Raw genomic sequence first — 16,661 nt, 5'->3', positions numbered from 1 at the left:
CTTGATTGGCTGCACTCCGTTCCGTCCCGCCCCTCCCGACGCGCCGCTTCCTTGGGTGGAAGTTGCGTCACAGGAGTGCCAAAAAAGAACTTAGGGGGAAGCGGGCTTTAACTTGCTGCGGGGTCGCTGCACCCTGCGCTTCAGACACCTTCACGAGAGGCCTTCGTGGTCGCAGTGGAAAAAGTGAAATCTCCGAGCCGCTCCGCCAGATGGGACCCGGCCCCGCGCGGGGACGCCGGGAGAGCTACGGCTGAGGAGAGCCACGGAATTTGGGCCGGGGTTGCCGGAGGAGCTCGGACCTCGGGGTCTTGTCTCAGCTCCGTGGTGCTTCTCCCCCCGGAGGAAGGGAGAGCTGAGCTGAGCCAGACGGATCAGCGCGTACTCAGGAGCCTACCCAGCCGTAAACTAGGCGAGCTTTATATTCTTTGCAAGTAAGACCTTATCTTCAGGAGGCGTAAATAAAGTAGAGTTATTTAACGAGGCACAGCAATTTGACGGGTGGCTCCGGTATTCATTCTCCAGTTCTACCTCTTACATTTGTGTTGGAAATTTCACTAGTTATTTTTACCATATTTGTCTCATTTGAGAAGGATATGGCGTCAAGTGTTGTCGAAGGAGCGCAGTATTGAGAGGTTTGACCTCTGTATCGTCACCAAATTAGATCTTGACCAATTAATGTCTCTGGGCTTCAGTTTCTTAACGTGTAATGTGATCTAAGGGATTACCAAAATCTTGTTTTGCCCTACAATCGTGAACTTGTTTAGTTTTTAATTCATTAATTAAATCTCTTTAAAGATTCGGATAGGCACTCATAGTGAATTGCAGTACAGTGTACGGATATAGTCTTAGTTGTTTTTATCCTTAAAAAAAAAAAAAAACAGACAAACCAAACCCATTGTCATCGAGTGGATTCCGACTCATAGCCACCCTATAGGACAGAGAGAACTTCCCCATAGAGCTTCCAAGGAGCGCCTGGTGGATTCGAACTGCGACCTTTTAGTTAGCAGCTGTACCACTTAACCACTGTGCCACCAGGGTTTCCTTAGGATATGAAATTTTAAGAACCCATTTTTCAAAGGTCCCTCATTTTGGTTAATTGCTACTCAACGGGGGACTATCTTTGTGAACTTTTTAATAAAAGCGAATTATCTCCCTAGGTACAAAGTAGACAAGGGAGTGCACAGAGAAGAAAAGAGATTATACTTTATAGTATATTAGCATATATACCCGTTGTGGTTGAGTCGATTCCGACTCGTAGTGACCCTATAGGACAGAGTGGAGCTGCCCCACAGGGTTTCCAAGGAGCGGCTGGTAGATTCAAACTGCTGAACTTTGGTTAGCGGAGCTTCACCACTGCACCGCTAGGGCTCGTTAGCACATATAGACAGACTTTTTAAAAAAAAAGCTTAAATTTCGAAAATTTTTGCTAAAAGCTGCCAAGAGCTCATTTAGTTGGTAATGACCTAGAAATGATCTTGTTTCTGATATCTTTTTAAGACAATTTTAAATCCCAAAGGAAAATTAACTTGTTTCCCACTTTGGCCTCTACAGAGGTGAAAGAAAAGCTGAATCATCAATATATTTCTGATAAAAATGGGATACGATACTGCAGGACTGGCTGGCTATAAGAAATTGTGATCATGTATTCCTGGTGTCTGAAGGTTGAGGTTATGTTTTGCCAGTACCGCGTTGTAGTAAGTCTCAAAACACTGCAAACAAGTTATCTTAGAGTTAATTGCCTACCTTATTTTCATTTCTAGCATGGGAGCTCCTTACAGGTACAGTACTTTTTCTTATTTTTATCTTATTTTATCTATTCCCCACCTCTTTTTAAGGCAAACCATAGATATGTTATTGTTGAAACACTTGTTTCAACAATAACATATCTATGGTTTGCCTTAAAAAGAGGTGGGGAATAGAAGAGTAACTGCAGAGTATTTGGGACTTCTCCCATAATGAACAAAGTTGCAGGCCTATTTGCTAGTCTCAAGCTAGAATACATTAATTTTCCTTATTTACTATTTAAAAAAATGGTGTGGGGGTGGAGTCAGACCTTCTCTCTCTTCACAACAGGGCAGGAGAATCAAGATTAACAGCCCAAGGCTGATTCCTATGAGGTGGAGGTCAGACATGCTTCCCCTTTCCACCAGCTTTACCAATTTTGACACCAACCATCCCTCCCATGGCACTCTGTACTTTTCTGCTGGGTTTAATAATTCATTGCAGTGGCCATACAGAACTCACAGACAATACTCACGATTATGGGGTTTATTAGGGAAGTAACAGGCTACAGTTCAGGCTCAGGAACACTCAGGATACAGTTCTTCCATCAGGACAGCTTCTTCCCAGCTGTGATTACAGGCATGCCTCTCTCTGGCCGTAGGCCTCTGCCCTGTTCAGGTGTTACAAACCTTTTTTAACCCCTGCCAATAAGTGCCCAGATGCACCCCACTCTACCAGTAAGCCGTGGCCCAAAGGCACTCAGCTTTCTTGCTCTGTGGGCTGGTCTCCTGCTGTAGTTTCTCTGCCACGGCTTCTTACCATCTTCCAGGTTACAACTTGCTCTCTGTCTCCTTTGTCCAGGAGCTTCTCAGTGCAAGGATCTCAGGACCAAAGAATGTGCTCTCTGCTCCTGGCTGTTCTTCCTTGGTGGTAGTGGAATCCTCTCCCTCCTCTGGGGTGACTCGGTTCAAGTCCAGTGGAACACAAACTGACCTGACCAATCCCTTTGGTGGGCCACAATTACCTTATCTTCATAGTCTCACCCAGTCACCTGGGTGGGAGTTACAAGGACACACAAAGTAACCCATTGCACCATAACTAGGCTAATACATTTTTAGTTGGACTATTTCTCCTACAGTTTTGGTGAAGACTTTTTAACCTTTCTTTTAGAAGATATGAGTGGAGAGTATAGAGGCAGAGGATTTGGACGAGGAAGATTTCAAAGCTGGAAAAGAGGAAGAGGTGGTGGAAACTATTCAGGAAAGTGGCGAGAAAGGGAACACAGACCTAACCTGAATAAAACCACAGAGAAACATTCTTCTGGTAGGTGAGGTCAAGGATTGTTCACTTTTGTTTTTCTTCGTCAAGGAAGCCATTCATGCCTGTCATATGAGGCAGTTTAACTTAAATTTCAGTCTCTCTTATATTTGATACTGCTCCTTAGCTAGCATTTGAATTTTAACATCTAAAATTCTTACTGAAATCTCTAATTCAGATGTTCTGTTAATGTCATATTAGGCTCTCATTGTTGAAAATAGAAGCAACTTGGAAAAGTAATTTTGCTTTATGTCTGCTAACCTACCCTTTGATTTTTTTTTTTTTTTTTTTCCAGAACAAATCCCACAGTCTTTGCTACTGCAGTCAACACTGGATAAGTTCATACCATATAAAGGCTGGAAGTTTTATTTCTCGGAAGGTAGAGGTAAAAGTTTGAAAAAGATTGTAAATTTGATTTCCATAACTTGATCTTTGAATGTGACATCTCATATTATTATGTTATTGACTTACTGATAATATGACCCCCTTCTGTAGTCTTAAGTCACCCAAACAATTAGATCATGTTTAGATTTTTGGAGTGTTATATATAGGTTTTGTTTCAGTCAGGAAAACAGAAACCACGGTAGGTATTCCAAAAAGGGGATTTAATACAGGGAATTGAGTATACAGATGGAAGACTGAAAGAGCAAAAGGAACACTGAGATAACCACCCCCAGATAATAGTAACTACAGGAACCAGCTACCATTCCTATTTTGCTGAGGGAACAATAAAGAAGTTCTGAGGTTACCAGAATGTAGGAATTCAAAGGTGGGGCCACAACATAGCTGTTACTGAGACCTCTGAGGGGCACTGTCTTAGTCATCTAGTGCTGCCGTAATAAATACCACAAGTGGATGGCTTTAACAAAGAAAAATTTATTTTCTCACAGTAAAGTAGCCTAAAGTCCAAATGTAAGGCGTCAACTCCAGGGGAAGGCTTTCTCTCTCTGTTGGCTCTGGGAGAAGGTCCTTGTCCTCAATCTTCCCAGGTGCAGGGACCCGGGGCCTGAAGGACGTGCTCTGCTCCTGGTGCTGCTTTCTTGGTGGTATGAGGTCCCCTCTCTTTGCTAGCTTCCGTTTCCTTTTATCTCTTCAGAGATAAAAACACAAAATACTGGGAATCATGGCCTAGTCAAGTAAATACACATATTTGGGGTGGCACAAGTCAGCCCATGACAGGCACCCTACAAAGTTGTGCTCAGACCACTGAGAGGAATGAGGCCGGCTACTGCTGGTACTTTAGTAGGGCGTGGCATGGGTGGTCCTTGGAGCTGGACACTGGAACTTCAGGTGCCTTTTGCAGCTGGAGAGATGCTAAAAGGAATTGGAAACAGTGCATTTCTTCCCTGTCGCCTTCTCATTGGTCTAAAGTGTGTCCCATTGGTAGAACCTAAAGGAAGTCTGGCAGGGGCGTCTGGTATGCAGATCTCATTCATAGCATCCAAGAACAGAGAGTAGGAGGGTGAACTTGGAACCGACAGACAATAACCAGCTCACGTTTCTGTAGAGACACAGTTTATTTAAGAATTCCCCTTTAAAATCAAGAACACCAAGCTAATTTCATACATTTGTCTGCTTAGTTTTGGGGAACTGTTTTTTGTGCTGTTATAGTACCTATACGTTTATGTCTTTTATGAGGTATGGGTTTTTGTTTTATTTTGTTTTTTAATCTGTGTCTTTTTTCTATTAGCCTACACTACTCCAGGAGCTCAGACCAGTCACTTGGTAGTATTTGTGTTGTGAATGAATAAAGTGTTTTATAAGTGTTCTCTGTATTGAGAGTCTGTTTCTTTCTGTTACGTAGACGTGTGTTTCATTGGTGATCTTGCTTTTAGTTGCTTTAGGATGCGTTAGCCAACCATATTCCCAGTATTCCTCTAGCAGTTAGGTCAGGCACTATAAGTGATTTTTGAACTGTATTTCCAAGCTGCTTCATTGTATTGCTTCTCTATGGGAGACCAACTCCAAGATGTTGTACAACTTTATAGTGTAAAATACAGCTTTACGATTTTGGGACCAAGGTGAACTATGGGCTGTCTCTCACCTGATTTCAGGAAGGCTTTGACAGGTGGCACTTTGGACCAGCAGAATTTATGTTGCAAAGACTGATTGTCTTCAGTATTATTGAGAGTAAGAGTTTAATTCACGTGTCTGGCTTTAACTTTATTATAACTTTTGGTTTAAACGTTATCATGTAAGCCGTTTGAACGAATATGTCTTATTGGTGTCAATAATTCAATATAAACATTCCTAGATATTGGTGCTTTTAGCGAGAGACATATTTTTGTGCCTGTATTTCAGATTATGCAAGTCTAAACTCGTTTTAGAATCTTAAGTATACATTCTAAACCAGTTCTTTTCTAAATGTAATTGGAATACAAGGCAATTGGAGAAAATCCTCTAGCACGTGTATGGTATTTCTTCTGTCGCGTGAGAAATATGCGTGTAGTTTTCATGATTGTGCTAATGCCATATTTGTTGGATTAGTTTACAGTGATAGCTCTCCTTTTATTGAGAAGATTCAAGCATTTGAAAATTTTTTCACAAGGCGCATTGATTTATATGATAAGGTAAGATTCCTGCACAACAAAGCTATTAGTCTGCCTTTATATGTCGTTGTACTGAACAGTCTGTTTGCGGTGCTGGCGATTGTGATTATAGACACTGGAGTCAGATTTTGTTGGTTCAGATACCAGGTTTGCCACTTCCTTGTGGTATGGACTTCGGTGAATACTTTTCTGTGCCTCAGTTTCTTCATCTGTTAGCTGGAGGTAATAGTATTAATGCTTATTTCATAGGGTTCTTAAGAGGCATAAGTGAACAAATCTAAAATATTAGAATTGTGCTTGGCAGAAAGCGTACAGTTTTTATCACTGTCACCGTATAAATGTTATATGCTTTCTCAGAGAATGTGATAGAACACCTAATGAGGATAATTGACTCTGAAAAAACAATTACTATTTCTGTATCTTAATATTTTATAGGATGAAATAGAAAGAAAGGGAAGTATTTTGGTGGATTTTAAAGAGCTGACGAAAGATGATGAAATCGCTAACTTGATACCTAATATAGCAAATGAACTAAGGGATACGCCTGAGAAAACCTTGGCTTGCATGGGTCTGGCAATACATCAGGTGAGGATTTACTTCATGTGGACTTCTGTCAAAATTTAAAGGAAGATTTTACAGTGGCAACACCTTCTGTAAAAGAGTCTTAGCTGTTTCCGGCGGACGTTGGCTCGATCTGAGGTGGCAGTCCTGTCCTAAAAGGTACCATTCGTTCTACATACGGCAACTTGGCTGTATATCAGATTTACTTCTAGCTTACTTGAATTAGTTTGATAGAGTTAAAGATTGTGCAGAAATTAAACCTTGTCTCAAGGAGCTATACAGTCACGTAGAGAAGATAAGACAAGGCATCACGGTACGTCTGTAATGAACATAGAGCAAAAAGACCAACCTCCAATCTAGGTTCTGTGGCATGTGAAGTTGTTTAACCTCCCTGAGTGTTCCATATATAAAATGAAAGTAATGAATGTATGATGCCTGCCTGAGTTTTTCACAGGATAAGATGGCAACGTATGTGAAAGCAATTTTTAGACTGGCAAACAGATAAATGCTTCCAGGTAAAGAGTGGTAAATCTCAGAAGAAGCACAGGTAGAGTGCTAGATGCATTCATAGGCTAAAGACAAGATCCTCAGCCGTTGGGTAAGAAACAGGGAGTGCTCAAAAGAAGACTTTATAGAGTTGGTGAGTTAATGATACGTCTTGAAGGAGTACCTAGGATTTAGACATACAGGGAGGAAGTAAGGGTATCCAGGCACAAGGGGACAGTTCATCACAAAAGTGTTTATTGTTCTAGTAACCCGAGACGGGGAACCTTGGCTATTGTCTTCAGACTCATCTTTTTCCTTAGCTCCCCGTGTCCATTAGTTACCACTTGCTGTCATATCTATTTCTAAAACGTGTCTCAAGTCCGCTTCCTTTCCATTCTGAACTGCCTCTGCTTTTGGCTGAGCTTTCATTATCTTTCTTATACTACTGCGATACTTTGTAAAACATGATCTATGTTTGGGAACCGGTGACTCATTTCTTCCAAATGAAATCCAAATCCTTTGCTTGGCATTGAAGGCCTTCCATGATCTGGCATAACTTCGTTTCCCCATTACTCTCCTTCATTCACTTCAGTCCAGCCAAACTGAGCTCTGGTCAGTATTCTCTACTTCCGTCACTCCTCACCTTTTCAAATGCCTTGGAACTTTTTCTCGTGACCCCTTTTCAGAACTCATATTTTGACTAAATCTTTATGGTTCTTATAGCAATTACAGCTGTATGTGTGGATCTCATTTTCCCTCTTAGACTGTTGGCATTCTGCTTTGTGCACAAATTTTGGTGTTAAATATTTATTTTATTTAATGTCAGATGTCAAGGGGCAGGTATTGGGTGTTTCTGGGAACTTCTTTATTATCTCTGTCTTGTTTAATCAATGAATATGGAGACGCAAAAAAAGCATTTTTTCTGCAGAACCCATCTAGGAGGTAAAGGCTTTGGGGGCTACCATAAGGACTTTTAATATTACGTCTAGTTGGGACAGAAGGTAGACAGACAGGAATGCTGGAGTTTTCCAGCCCAAGGGCAGCAAAATTCCAGGTGAAACATAAGCCACTGTAAAATTATTAGTTGCTGTCAAGTTGACTCTGACTCGTGTTGACCTTACATGTAACAGAATGAAATGTTGCCTAGTCTTGCCCCATCTCCATGAACTTTGATATGTTTGAGCCCATTGTTGAGGCTGTTGTGTCAATCCCTGTCGTTGAGGTTAAGAGCAGTTATAATTATCAGGTTTTTAAAGGGCTATAGATTTGTGTTTATTTTCTGTTCTGAAGTGTTTATATTCATAACATTCATGTTCTGTATTAAAGTTCTGCTTAAAGGTGTTTTCTAACTTGAGTAAATGTCTGTCCTACTTAGATATTAACTAAGGACCTTGAAAGGCACGCAGCTGAATTACAAGCCCAAGAAGGATTGCCCAGTGATGGGGAGACAATGGTAAATGTGCCGCACGTTCACGCAAGGTGAGGACATTGCTGGTATTAAAGTATTATGCAGGCTAGGGCACTGAAGATTGGTTAAGAATGAAAATCTCATTTTGTAGAGCAAAGGAAATCAGTAAAAAGAAAATGAGCTTCTTTGCTATCATTGACCATTGTACTAAGGTGAAACATAACTGAAATAAGGCTCTTCTGTCCAAATAAGTTGATTTTCCCACTTGTGAATTTATGTAAACAGCAGTTTTGGATGTTTGCTTACAAAGACTGCTGTGTAAATTTAATAAACCATGTAATGTGTTAACCCTGTGATTAGATTTTGTTAAAATATATTAAGTTTCTACTAGACACAGGGAACAAATGAAATTACAGAAGTCATTTTGTTTTTCTTGAATTTTTCTTTATAGTATTTTAAAACCTTAAATTCTCATTAGGAGAGAGGCATAAGGTAACCATCAGGGTTTTGTTTTTCCTTTCTGGAATTTAAGGACATTTCCTAACAGTCTTTTAAAAAGAAGCTAGACACCCAGAAGTTGTTGAATCTGTGTGCTTTCGTTTTTCCCCAGAGAACAGCGCGTGGGACAGGGAGTAAAGGGAAAATTTAGCCATTTGTGTTTTAAAGACTGATTTTATTCTTGTGAGATTTCTGAGATATGTAGGGGTGATGTGGTTTGAGTATTCCATAGTTGCTCCTAAAAAGAACTTGGGGAAATACAGACAGCCTCAACACTATTCATTGTAAATTCATAGATACATATGTTCCTGTTTTTGTTTTTAGGGTGTATAACTATGAGCCCTTGACACAGCTCAAGAATGTCCGAGCAAATTACTATGGAAAATACATTGCTCTAAGAGGGACGGTGGTTCGAGTCAGTAACATAAAACCCCTTTGCACCAAGATGGCTTTTCTGTGTGCTGCATGTGGGGAAATTCAGAGCTGTTCTCTTACAGATGGAAAATATAATCCCCCCACAAAGGTAATACCATGGTCTTTAACTACTTCTTTACTTGCCTTAGTAAAGAAGGAAAATCAGTTCACGGAAGGTATTTCCTGTTTCTGAATACAGAGCTTATTTTTTGTTTTGGGTTTTAAATTATGAAATGCTTCAGGGTACAGAAAACACAGAAATAAATAAAACATTACCACCACCCAAAAGTCACATTTTGCCAGCTACACTCCAGATAACGTTTTAAAGATATAAAGCGTTACAGTTATGATTAGTGTCTCCCTTTTACTCCTTGTCTATACCATCCTCAGAGACAGTCTTTATCCTGAAGTTAACGTGTATCCTTTTTGTACATTGATGCATACATAAAGTTTTCTTTCCTTTATTCCTTCCAGTGTTTTGGAAGTGATATGTTTTGTTCCTTTTTTCTTTATTAATTTTTTTTGAACAGTAGATTCTAAAATGATATAGAAGTATAGATGATGATGTAAGTAACATTTATGTACCCCCCATTCTGAGTTAGCAAATATTAGTACTTTGTGATTTTAGCTTAATTTTTTTTAACCAAAAATGTAAATTACAAGTACTCCTTATTTATCGACAGTCTCGTTATCCGACATATTGCACTTGTGCTAATAGTAAAAAAAAATCTACTGTCCGACTATTTTGTGCGTTAACGACATACCTCTGGTGGTGATGAACACCAAGGTATGAGGCGAGAGTAACACTGCCTGTGATGGTTAAGGTTATGTGTTAACTTGGATGGGCCATGATTTTCAGTAGTTTGGCAGTTATGTAATGATGTAATTTGGCAGTTGTGTAATGATGTAGTCATCCTCCACTTTGTAATCTGAATTCATCATCCTCCGTTTTCTCATACTTCCAATTTTCGCTTAATGACCTGGCCTTTGAAACCTAACCACGCCGATAAGTGAGGAGTGGGCATATTACAGTTAAAGTTGAAGTCTCTTTGTTCCCCTCCCAGTTCCACTCCCCTCTCCCATCCCTAGATGCAGCTGCTATTCTGAGAGTGATATGTATTCCTCAAGTCATACTAATATACTTAATGATAAATAAAACATAAGTGTTAAATTTATTAAAGTTCAAGGATAGTAAAGGCAGTTCGGGAAAAGAATAAGATGTAGGGCCAGTATTGACTATATGTGTAGAGTTTGTTTTGTTGCATTGTGGTTGTGTAAATGGTATACTGAGTATAACATTCTGCAGCTTTCCCCTCCTACCCCCTTTGGTTATTTTGGAGTTCTACCTATGATAATATATATCTCACGCTTTTATTTTTACTGTTGTGTGATATTCCATTAAATGAATAACCACTATTTATCCATTTTCCTGGTAGTAAACGTTCATGTAGTTGCCAATTTTTTGCTGTTGTTAGTAATGCTGCAGAGAAGATAGTTCTTACACATGTCTCCTTAGCAGAGAAATTTCTCAGTTATAAGATAAACTTAACTTTAGTAGATGTTGTCAAATTACTATCCAAAGTCGTGGTCCCAAGTTAGACCCCTGCAAGTAGTGTTAAGCAGTTGTCATTTCCCCATATCTTCATTAAACTTGATGTTGTTAGACTTTTTAATTTTGCCAGGCTGATAGGTGTAAAATGGTATTTCATTTTTAGTGTAAACTTCTATAATTTCTGTTAAGAGTGAGCATCTTTTCACATTTTTACTGGCCATTCAGTTTCCTTCCTTATTAAATTTTCTGTTTATAGCTTCTACTCAATTCTGCTCATTTTTCTATGAGTGTATTGATAGAAGTTTTTTATGTATTCTAGATAACTAGTCAATGCTGATTATATACATTACAGATATCTTCTCCTAGTCGTTGGCTTATCGTTTAAATTTATGATGTCTTTGTTGTACAATTTTACATTTTGACATGGTCAAATCGATCAGTCGTTTCCCACGTGACTTATATTTTATGGTCTTCCTTACTGAAGTCTTAGAAACATAACTCCTTCATTTTTTCTAATAATTTTAAGTTTTGTTTTTTACATTCAAATCTTTAGACCATCTGGAATTTAATTGTGTGAATGGCGTAGAGCTAGGGATCTAATTTTATTCTTTTAGGTGAAAAGGCAGTTGTCCTGTCACCATTTCTTAAATTAACTTGTTCCCATTGATGTGTCATGCTTCCTCTGTAGCACACTGGACTCCTGCAGACATGTCTGTTCCATTTTACTGCTCCTGCGCAGTTCTGCAGGATCTTACTGAAACTTTTAATAAAGCAGAGAACTGCCCTACCTCTTATCCTTTTCTGGATTTGCCTTTACTATCCTTGAACTTTAATAAATTTAACATTTATTAAATTTTCACTCAATGCAAAGGTTTGAACCCTTGTGAAATAATTTCTTGAAAAATTTGAAAATGCAAATACATGATATTTCTGTTTGACATTCCTAGGGTTTCTTTCCCTTACAAGAAGAACAGGGTGTGTAAGATGATTCAGTCACTGGTTCTGAATGTCATCTACTAGTAGTCTCAACTTAGGGTTCAGGGCACCGAAGGCTGGAATTTAAATCCTGATCCTGCCTGTAAACAGCATTTGTTCAGAGTATTTCCGTACCCTCTAATACAGTGGGTAGTAACCTTGATTCAGGGAACCCTGGTGGCACAGTTGTTAAAGCACTCAGCTGCTAACCGAAAGGTTGGTGTTTCAAACTCACCAGCTACCACCAAAGATGTGGCAGTCTGCTTCCGTGAAGATTTACAGCCTTGGAAGCCCTATGGGGCAGTTTTGCTCTGTCACTTTGAGTCGGAGTCGACTCGACAGCAGTGGGTGGGAACATTGAGTCATACTGTGAGTGATGTGGTGACAAGTTCCTACATGTGTCCAAACTGCAGTGAATTGAAGTAGCCAGAAAGATGGTTAATCCAGGTGATCTCTGTTCTAGCCACTATTGCTGCATAACAACCACCTCAGAACTTAGGGGCTGTAAGTAACAACGTTTTATTATTGTTCATGGTTCCTGTAGGTCAGGAGTTTTGAAGAAAACTACTCAGTTGGGTAATACTGACTCTAGGTCCCTCATGGAGTTGTAGTCAGATGGTGGCTGGAGCTAGAAGACCAAGGGGCTGGGGACTGGCTGTACACTTCTCTCTTTTCCATGTGGTCTCTCTGTGGCTAGTTTTGGCTTCTCGCGCACGGTAGGGCAGCTCAGGGCACTTGGTCTGCTCACATGGCTGCTGATAGCTTCAAGAGACGGTATTCCAGCTTACAGGGCAGGAGTGGTATTGCCTTTTATGAACTAGCCTTGGAAGTCATGCAGCATCACTTCTGTCACATTCTCTTGGTTACAAAGTGAGTTGCAGCCTGCCCAGATTCCAGGAGAGGGAATCAGACTCCATCTCTTGAGAGGGGAGTGGCAAGACTCTGGAAGGGCTATAGGGAGAGATTATTGCAGTCGTATTCAGAAAATACAATCTGCCACCATCTGTCTGTGAATCTGTGAATTCATCCTGACATCCAAGCAGTGACTTACTAATGAAAACTGGACCACACCTGGTTATATGTTAAGGACTGACTTTCTCATACATTAAATATTGTCCAAACAGTGCAAAAGAATTCTAGATGGGAGAGCTGGGGATTGAGTAGACCCAGGAAAGGCTTTTGAAGAGGGGAGGGCTGTAACTGGGTATGTGGACTTGAGGAGAGTGGGCATTCATGGATCAGGAGACTGCATGGGCACAAAGGAAGGAATAAGTGCTGGGTATTTATGAGGGCCAAGTGAGGAGGCTGGCATACCCAGAGCTCTAAGAGAGGAGCCAGGTAGGAAAGTATCTCAGAAGCTCGTGATACAGAGCCATTGCAGAGGAAATAGAAGGCCACTACAGCTATTAGTGTATTTTACTGTAATACCATCCTGAGGCCAGTTTTCTTTTATTTAGTTTTGATTTTTTTTTTTAATTTTTATTGTGCCTTAAGTGAAAGTTTACAAATCAAGTCAGTCTCTCATACAAAAAGCTTATATACACCCTGCTTTAAACTCCTAATTGCTCTCTGCCCAATGAGACGGCACACTCCCTCCCTCCAGCCTCTCCTCATGTCCATTCAGCCAGCTTCTGGCCCCTTCCCCCCTCTCATCTCCCCTCCAGACAAGAGATGCCAGCGTGTGTCTACTTGATCCAAGAAGCACGTTCTTCACCAGTATCCCTTTCCATCCCGTAGTCCAGTCCACTCCCTGTCTGAAGAGTGAGGCCAGTTTTTTTTTTTTTTAAAGACATCTTAAATGAAGCATTATACTTTGAATTTTCCTGAGATATGATTGCAGGTGTTTATCAAAATCTCCATGTGAGTTAATCTCGTTACAGTGTCCTGTGCCTGCGTGTCGAGGGAAGTCATTTACTGCTCTGCGTAGCTCTCCTCTCACAGTCACGATGGACTGGCAGTCGATCAAGTAAGCAATCAGACTTAAATAAAAGACAGGGTGTAGGTCTTTGTCGTATTGTCAAGTAAATCTAAGTTTACTGTACTATACTGTGATTTTTATCTGTAAACAGTGATAAAGTGTAGCATAGGTTTATTTGATGAGTACTTCTGTATTGAAATGGTAATTGCCTTTATTTGTATTTTATTCTCTTTTGGATTCTAGAAGGGATTTGATGTAGATGTATTATGTCCTGTTGCTATTGAGAAGTAGTTCATTTTATATCTCAGTTCTGTGATTCATTGAACTGGAAATACACCATAATCAGAGCCGTGTAATTCATTCCATAATGAACTGTGATGGAAATAATGTTTTCGAAGTTTCTAAAATAATCCCTTAGGAGTGGCCATGTTTCATTTCATGTTCTCACTGTCCATGAGGTATCTGAAAACAAAAACTTACTTTTGCAAGTCCAGGTAGGCGTGTGTGTGTATGAGAGAGAGAGAAACCTGGCTGAAATAGGGGTGATCCTAAAAAACTATGAACCCAGGGGAAAAGTGAGCTGACTGTCTGCCAAGTACTGTGCTAGCTTCACCTCCCTTCTGCCCTGTAAAAACCAAGGCCAGCATGTGTAATAATTACTGTTCACTGTGCTAAGGTCTTTACAAACGTCCCATTTGATCGACACAAAATCCCTTCAGGATTGTGGCCTTGTCCCCATTTCCTAAAAGAGGGATTATTTAAGACTTGGGTGTGATCATTTGCCCGGTGAATGGTGAAGCCTGGTTTGCAGCCCGTGTTGCTGGGACTTTGACCACTGAAGAGGGTAATGAGGGCCTCAGAGGTGCTGTGAGGCTCACAGCAGTGTATACGCAGAGACGGTCTAGGAGGATTTAATGTATTTGAGCAGAATCTCTACATTCAGTTAAAAATAGGAGATGAGAAAATTTAAATAGTTTAATTGCATTTGAACGATGATCTCCTAATGTTAGGAAATGAAACTTAGTGGAAACTTTTGAGAAACGGAGGTTATTTAAGCTCTTTTTTTCCTGAATTCTTAAAAGTAAGGTAATACTCAAGTTTATTTTAAATGACTTAGTTAACAGTGAGATTTCGTCAGTACAGAATTAGCTTACATAATTGTTCTATTCTATGGGTAAGGTGACTTCTGCCCGAGAAGAAAGGTCTCCTTCCAGCCATCTCTAGTAGATTCCTGGTTTTTCTGAGGCTTGGGTTGGGGTGGCCGTAGTGGATTAAATTCCCAGTTCTAAGAGTTCTTTTGATAAGAATAATCATATGTGCAGAAATAGGTTGCTGGAAGTATATTTTCACAGCGTTGGTAAGAAAAAATTGGCAACAGCCTAAATGTCTGGGAAAAAAAATGATCACAAGGGTGGTGGTACAATGGATTATTGCATAGCCTCTAAAAATAATATTGCAGGAGAATATTTAAAAATGAAATAAAAAATTTGTACAATGTTATTTAGTCAAAAAGCTAGTTATAGAATGTTATCTGCTACACATTCATGAATTTTGTAAAATCCTGGTTTTATTTTTATTTTTAAAAATAAAAAGATAATAAACACTGGCAAGAAACACAAAACCTTGAGAGTATGCTCTCTGGGAGGTGAGATAAGAGTCACCGTTATTTTCTTCCTTTTGTTTATCTGTGTTTTCAAATATTTCTAAAGGGAACACAGAAATCGATGTTCTTTTGTAAGAAAAGTCTAAAAACCTACTTTATTAAAGTAAGGTAATCAGAGTGTGTTGTGTCTGTCATTCTGAGACTTTTCTTTCTGCTCTGGTGGTGTTTGAATGGGCATTAAGGGTGAGGGAGGTGAGCTAGCATGGTTCAGAGTTTGAAGTAGTGCAGGTTGGTGGGATTCCAGTGCTTGGCTGGGACCTGAAAAGAATTGGGAAACTCTAGATGTATATTGAATTTATTCCAGATTTACTATTTTTACATTCAATGACTGTACTTAGAACAATTATTTAAGCAAATAAAAGTTTTAATTAAAGTAACACATGTAAATGTTTAAAAATAATCAATCAGTGTAGAGGGCCACAGTCCCAACTCCCTGTTGCCTCATACAGAAGGGTGGATAACATTCTTGCGTCCCTTTCTTCCTTCACTTTGCTGCATGCGCTGCTACATCATGAGCTGAGGACATCGGAGACTCAGTACTTGCTTTCAGTTCTCCCCCTTCCACCTCTGGACTTTTTGTCCCCTGTGATGTTACTTTTAAATTGCCAATATTTACCTTCTGTTTTCTAACCGTAATTGCCATTTTGTTTTACTTGTATGTCTCATATAACAAAATGTTAAACAGCTTTTACATTTTTATGGTGATGTAAATGTTGTTCAACACAGAACTAAGTAAGGCAATCAGATGCCAGAAAAGGAAATGTAATTTTTTGTCACTGGATTTTTTTGTTTTTTGGATTTGCTTGTTTGTTTTTTCCTTTTGCCCTTAATGGAAAATGATCTAAGTCTCAAAGTCAAATAAACTATCTTGTCTTATACTCCACTAGTTGTTCAGAATTTTCCCATGTTTTATCGTGCCTCATGTTTGGACTGTAGCTTTGCTGTGTAGCGTTTTGTTTTTCCTAGGGTTTCTAAATGCTGATTTGATTTCTTAGAGTATGCCTCCACCGTATTACCCCAGCTTTCCCTTCTCTCCTAAATACACTATGGGATACATGAAATCCACCTCAAAGAACAAAAACAAAAATCTCCTGAGCCCTCCTTAAGTCTGGCTCAGTTGTTCCCCAGGCCTGCAGCCCTGTTGTCATGCTGGGATTTTGCTTCATTGTTCTGCTGGGTTAGGCCCATTGTTTTCTTGAGTCTTGTTTTTTATTTTTGTAGATTCTCTTTTTGTTTTTCTAGAGAATTTTTTCAAGTAAATTTTCAGAAAGTATGGGAAGTAAAACTTTCTGGGTCCTTGCATGTCTGAAAATATTTTAATTTCATTCTTATACTAGAGTAAGTGTTTGCCTAGCTATATATAGCAGCCTGTAAAGATAGTACCATCCTGTCCTTTGCATCCAGAGATGTTGATGAGAGATCTGATGGTGGCCTGATCTCATTCCTTAGAGAAGATGGGACTTTTTACCTTCTTTGTAATCCTTTTATCCATGATGTTCTGAAACTTAATAAGGATGCATCTAGTTGTGTCATCATCTTGCTTTTGTTCTAGAATTATCTTCTCCTGTAGAATATTTGACTATTTTCTCTTCTCTCAT

General features: G+C 39.6%; 1 protein-coding gene across 13 annotated transcripts in view; it reads left to right on the top strand.

Moving 5' to 3' along the window:
- Positions 1-61: 61 nt before the first annotated feature.
- The window catches only part of MCM8 (minichromosome maintenance 8 homologous recombination repair factor), a 45,911-nt gene continuing 29,311 nt past the window's right edge, over positions 62-16,661 (top strand). Inside the window, exons 1-9 of one of the 13 annotated variants that reach the window (XM_064275794.1) lie at positions 62-431; positions 2,584-2,652; positions 2,893-3,045; positions 3,335-3,418; positions 5,527-5,609; positions 6,024-6,173; positions 8,011-8,114; positions 8,866-9,064; positions 13,363-13,448. In XM_064275794.1, the coding sequence (XP_064131864.1) occupies positions 2,898-3,045; positions 3,335-3,418; positions 5,527-5,609; positions 6,024-6,173; positions 8,011-8,114; positions 8,866-9,064; positions 13,363-13,448 (854 nt within the window). In that variant the 5' untranslated portion in view covers positions 62-431; positions 2,584-2,652; positions 2,893-2,897. Of the gene's footprint in view, positions 432-1,760; positions 1,779-2,583; positions 3,050-3,334; positions 3,419-5,526; positions 5,610-6,023; positions 6,174-6,194; positions 6,309-8,010; positions 8,115-8,865; positions 9,065-13,362; positions 13,449-16,661 lie in introns of those variants that run through there. The other 12 variants (XM_064275792.1, XM_064275791.1, XM_064275795.1 and 9 more) reach the window with 12 other exon arrangements.

The sequence above is a fragment of the Loxodonta africana genome, chromosome 24 (genome assembly GCF_030014295.1).
Source record: "Loxodonta africana isolate mLoxAfr1 chromosome 24, mLoxAfr1.hap2, whole genome shotgun sequence".
Lineage (NCBI taxonomy): Eukaryota > Metazoa > Chordata > Mammalia > Proboscidea > Elephantidae > Loxodonta > Loxodonta africana.
The sequence above is the reverse complement of the archived record's forward strand: the minus strand, read 5'-3'. Positions and strand labels throughout refer to the sequence as shown.